Here is a 6,019-nt window from a genome sequence, read left to right as displayed (position 1 = left end):
TGTCCCTGGGGCTGACTGCTCCTCTGTCTGGGTTCCTGGATTTTTATCCCCTTTCTCCTGCTCTTCTGGCCTGCTACTCTGGGTGGGCCTGAGTTGCCTCTCCTCACCTAATCCCTTCGGCTGACTGCTCTTCTCTCTGGCTTCCTGGCTTTTAATCCCCTTTCTGCTGCTCTTCCCGCCTGCTACTTCAGGTGTCCCTGAGTTGTCTCTCCTCACCTGTAACCCTGAGGCTGACTGCTCTTCTGTCTGGGTTCCTGGCTTTTTATCCCCTTTCTCCTGCTCTTCCAGCGTGCTACTCTGGGCAGGCCTGAGTTGCCTCTCCTAACCTAATCCCTTCGGCTGACTGCTCTTCTCTCTGGCTTCCTGGCTTTTAATCCCCTTTCTCTTGCTCTTCCCACTTGCTACTTCAGGCGTCCCTGAGTTGACTCTCCTCACCTGTAACCCTGGGGCTTTTTAGTATTTCTATATCCTTCTTTCCAAGATCCTCAGTTAATAACATGTATCCACCCATATGTTGATACATCTGTTTTATTTTATAAACTTGTTCTGAAGTCTTGTTGTTTTTGCCATTGAGTCAATTCTGACTCATGGCAACACCATTTGTGCAGAGTTAGAACTGCTCCATAGAGTTTTCAAGGCAGTGACTTTCCAGAAACAGATCTCCAGGCTTGTCTTCTGAGGTAACTATGGGTGGGTTTAACCTACCAACCTTTCAGCTGGTAGTCAAGCACTTAACCATTTGCACCACCCAAGGACCCATTTTTGGAGTCTGGCTTTGCTAATTTTGACCATTGTTCTGTCAACTCCTAGCTCTTCATTTTTGGCCAAGCTTCTAAACTCTTCATACCTGTGTTCATATATATATCACAGTTGAGGAGGCTAGAACTCCAAATTCAGGGTGCTGGCTCTAAGGAAATGCTCTCTCTATTTGCTCTGGAGGAGGATTCTTGTCTCTTCTGAGCTTCTCCTCCTGGATGGTCTTTATGTGTCTTGGCATCTCCCCATCAATGCTTCCTAACTTGTATGTACAATCTCTTTTATCTCAAAAGAGATTAACTCAAGATACACCCTACACTAATCCTTCCCCATTAACATAACAAAGACATCTCATTTCCAAATGGAATTATAATCAAAGGCATAGAGGTTTGGATAAACAGCAAGTATTTTGGGGGACACAATTCTATTCATAACATCATGGGTAGCAATAGTACCTGTTTTGCAGAGCTGTTTTAGTTGGGATTGGATAATTAATATAAAATGCTTAACACAGTGCCTGACATTAAGTAAGAGCTCAATCAATTGCAGTTTCTATTAAAATTTTGATTAAAACTATGATTATGATTATTAGTACCATCTGTCTATCCACAGCTGTTGGAGATGTCAATTCAGTGTACATAAAACCTCCATTAATTATCTGGATGGTAGAGAGCAAAAAAATCTTCTCTGTTCACAATACTGCTATGAAGATTGGGTCTACTTTTGGGACCTAGTGTGTAGAGTCTCATGAATGTAGATGCATGAATGCTTGTTTGATGAATGAAATGATCATTCTGATACTGATTTCTCTTCCTATTGGGACAGTTGCCAGAGGTGTAAGAGATTAAGATTGAATATGGACAGATACCAAGATACGGACTGGAGCATGTTGTTTATCTATTTTTGAAAGTGATACCCAATGTAGACTTTCTTCCTGTCATTTCTTCACATGCAGTGTCATGGAGTGTCAAGCAAACATATGATCAGTTGAGTTTTCTGTTACCTGTGGTTGCAGATATCAGTAATTTCAAATGTGACACAAGCTACAGTACACTCAGCCTCTTCTCTCCAAGAACACAAAATCTGTTCCTCTATAGGAAAGCATAACCCCAAAAGCAACCAACCCATGACCATTGAGTCAAATCCAACTAATAGTGATCCCCTCTGGGTTTTCAAGGCTGTAATTCTTTACAGAAGTAGATTGCCTCATCTTCCTTCCATGCAGCAGCTGGTGGGTTTGAACAACCAACCTCCTGGTTAGCAGCCAAATGCCTTACCCACTACACCAACAGAGCTCTTTATAGGAAAGCATACATCTAGACAACTCTGCAATAGACCTATCATCTGGAATAAGAGATCATATGGAACAATATTATCTGAAATAAAATTCTTCCCAAAAAATTAAATTCAGTTTGCACTAGTTAATTTCCAATTTGGAAGTAAATATTGACTAAAGCATTTGCTTGGAATGATTCAGCTGTAAATAAATTTTGAGCCCCCATTCATCTCCACAAAATGAATTAAGATTCAAAATCAGGGTACATTTGTTTTTTGGAGAATATATCATCCCTATTAGGAGCTCTTGTGGTGTAGTGCCTGAGGCATTTGGCTGGTGGTTCAAACCAACCAGGTTGGGCAATTTACTTCTGTAGTGATACCATCTTGAAAACCCAAGGAGGGGTTCGCTATAAGTCTGATCCTACTCAACAACACTGGGTGGTAGTGTGGGAGGAAATGATTACTACAATTATGAAATATTGATAAACTAAGCATAGGAATCTTAGATAAACAAGTTTCAGTTCCTGCTAAAACTTCTGAAAGAAAGATGGCACGATGGCTCAAATTTATGTCTCCTCAGATTCTTTAGGCTTTAATGTACTACAACTTGGACTCATACAAATTGCACCTTTTCTTTTATGCCAACACATTTTTGGATCACATCTTCTTCCATGTCAAGAGTCTTTCTCAGAATCTCTTCGCTGCCACATTGTCCCTCTAGCAGCCTACGCATGACCTGCACTTGACACCCAGCAGCCACTGACACTGTACCTTGGCTGGTTGGTCCTTCATTCTCCAGATCACATCCTCCCTGCCCTGCATCAGTGTCACAGCTGCATTTTATCATCAGTGTCACCATCTTTCCCTTCATCATTCCTGCCACTGCAAGAGCCACAGCTGCAAGTTCTAAGCAATGCAACTTTCAGGTCTTGTGAGGGAGAAAGGACAAGAAGAGGATGAACTCTAGTTTCCAACGAAGAATTCCCATACTGTCTCCTAATGATGGCTGTAGCTTGCCTGTCTTTCTCTTTCTCTCAACAACTTTAGCAGCATTAGTCAGGAAGGTTCTGGCTCTTCTACCAACTTCTGGACTTAGTGGAAGCTGAGTAACACAACTTGTAAAATACATGAGAATTAATACTCCATGGGATAAACATTGATCAACAAGAACTGGATCTAAGCAGGATCTGGCATAGTAATGGCTCCCCTTTCTTCCCCCACCTCCCTCCTCATGGATGGTTCTAAAACATCTGGTAACATGTGTCCTGTCTGAAATATTTTGTGTGTGATCAAGCAACCAGACATGTTTATTGTGAAACTGAGGGCAGCTTGATGACACATAACCTTATATTTGCTTCTCCTCCTTTCCAGCTTCAGTACTCTTTACCCTCACTCTTGCCACCCTAGAATTAACTTTTCAGCATAAAAGTTTTGCTTTTGGTTCTATTTTTCAGGGTCAAAACACAAACCAAATACTCTGTCATAGGGTTGGACCCGACTCATAGCGAACCATCCCTTGGGTTTCTGAGGCAGTATCACTACGGAAGTAGATTGCCCAACCTTCCTTCCGGGGAGTGGCTGGTGGATTTGAACCAACAGCCTTCTGGTTAGCAGTCAAATGCTAAAACAAGGAACTCTGGGACTACCAACTAAAGTTTTATGAATATCCAGTGGACTTCTTCCTGAGATATGAGCACCTGGCTAAAATTGTCAAGAAAATACAAGTTTCTGCCAATAATATTATACAAGGAAATCTTTCATCACACAGATGGCTTGGACAAATAAACACTAAGAGCCCTTCCAATCTGAAGATTCTGTTTCTGTGAAACACTGAAAAAAAATCTCCTAATTGCCCAGACTAGTCTTAGAACTGAGTCTGAAATTTGTATGAAATATCTTCAATGAGCATTACTTAGCACAGAAGCCATGCTGGGAAAACAACTTCAAGTGCCAAGAGGAAAACAGTGTTTTACTGGAAACCCCAAACTAATCCATATGAGAAAGTACTGAATTATCTACAAAAGAAAAACAAGCAAAGTAAAAGAGAAATGTTTGCCCTGTGGCTGTACATGATTTCTTGGGGAGTTGTTATGGATTAGGCCATTTTATCATGTACACTAGAAAAATTATGTATTGTTTTTATTTTTAGTCAATCCTGGCTAAGTTCCCAAATGAATCATCATCTTCTGAGTACATAAATTTCATGCCATAAATTTGCATTTCTATCTCAGCTTCTCCATCAACTACAGCCAGCCAACATCTATTTCTAGGTGCTGCATTATTATCAACTGTTGAGAGATAACTTCTTTCTAGAGAAATAATTTGCCTAAGTGTACAACTAAGACAGGAGCCAGTGCTCTGAGATGCTAATTATTTGGGTAATTCTGAGAGTATCCTTACACTCTTACAGGGTGGAGACTGTGGGGAAGGAGTGCAGGTCCGCAGCCTTTCTTGTGTGGTCCACAGTGGTTCAATTTCTCACACACCTGTACGTGTGGAGGATGCATTGTGTGGAGAAATGCCCTTTCAAGACAGTATCCTGAAACAGCTCTGTTCTGTGCCTTGCCCAGGTATGCAACTCTAACAATTGGGAGTTAGTCCCATCTCATCCTCTTATTATTTTTCACATTATCTTTATTCTGGAGAAGCTCTCGCCCATCAAAGCTGAAGGACTTTGTCAATTTTCATTAATTAAATTTAATTAACTAATGTTAATTGTGCTTATCACTTTGAAATATACTTTCTGCTTTAATGGAGGCAGAGTATGCAAACCAAAAGAAAACACTGGATTTGGATACTGAAGACCTAGGGTAGAATCTTATCTCTACCACTTCACTGTTGCTTGACTTGGGTGTGTGGTTTATCCCCTTTGAGCTGTGAATTCTTTATGTAGAAAATATGTTGGTTGCAACTGCCCTATCACACCGACACATTGACCAGCACTCAAAAAAAACATTGGCTGAATCCATGCGTGGATGAATGCTTGGATGATGACTTGTGGGAAAAAGTAAGATCACAGGTTTGTAAAGCACTCTATAAGCAGTAGCATTCTCTATAAATGTAAAAGTTACATTAAAAAAAAATATTTGTTGTTGTGAATTCTAACACAGCTTAACCTGTATGACATAGGCTTAATGTGGCTACTATATTATTATAATTGTGTGTACATATTAACATAGATGTAAATGCATTTTTGTGATATACGTATATGTGATGTATGTATATAGACATATGTATGTATGTGTTTATATACATACATATATATGTATGTATTTAGTTAGAATATTAAATATTCTTTAGGCCATAAGATAGTCCATTTTGCTGAGCTACTTATTTTTTATGTGATTTCTATGCAAATTCATTTTACAATGTTGCTATGCTGATCTTTGAAAACTGAGTAACTATAATCTTTGCCTCTCCCTTTTAAAAAACTTATTATCATTGGCAGACACATAGTATTCCCTAGATTCGACTATAATCTAGATCTAGCTTTTGGCACTCTTTTTAAAGTAGATTGAACCATAAATCACTGTATCATTCTTAGTATCTTCTAATTGGAAAATTCGTCAAAATAGACTGTATAGTATCTAGAATGTGCCTATATCTCTGCACTACAATTGCAAATCTCAACGTGGATTCTGCTCATTTAAATGCTGTCAAGTCCTAGTTTTCATGCTGTTTTCCCTCCCCTTCATTGCACCATCATCCAGGAGACTGCCATTTAACTCAGTGGTCAGAGTGGAGTACATGTGAATTAGCCTGTATTGATGGAAGAAGTTTTGAGTCTATGGGCCGCCAATCTAGGTCACGGGCATTTATAATTCAGTCTTTTGAGAACCAAGACAGCTGCCCCCAGCAAGTTCTAGAAACACGCCCTTGTACAGGTACCAAAAGCACTTTTAAATTCTTTCACCTTACTACATTAATGCTTATTCTATTTTTATGGGAGATGTAATCGAAGTACTGTTATATAATTTACTTGCAG

General features: G+C 39.6%; 1 protein-coding gene across 1 annotated transcript in view; it reads left to right on the top strand.

Annotated features, from left to right (window-relative positions):
• THSD7B (thrombospondin type 1 domain containing 7B) overlaps nucleotides 1–6,019 on the top strand; it is a 1,104,189-nt gene that overhangs the window by 1,075,195 nt on the left and 22,975 nt on the right. The window contains exons 22-23 of the mRNA XM_042782491.1: nucleotides 4,445–4,604; nucleotides 5,745–5,918. Of these exons, the coding sequence (XP_042638425.1) occupies nucleotides 4,445–4,604; nucleotides 5,745–5,918 (334 nt within the window). The remainder of the gene's footprint in view (nucleotides 1–4,444; nucleotides 4,605–5,744; nucleotides 5,919–6,019) is intronic.

This window comes from Orycteropus afer, unplaced genomic scaffold, assembly GCF_000298275.1.
Source record: "Orycteropus afer afer isolate SDZICR_OR568_19922 unplaced genomic scaffold, OryAfe1.0 scaffold00342, whole genome shotgun sequence".
NCBI classification, from domain to species: Eukaryota; Metazoa; Chordata; class Mammalia; order Tubulidentata; family Orycteropodidae; genus Orycteropus; species Orycteropus afer.
The sequence above is the reverse complement of the archived record's forward strand: the minus strand, read 5'-3'. Positions and strand labels throughout refer to the sequence as shown.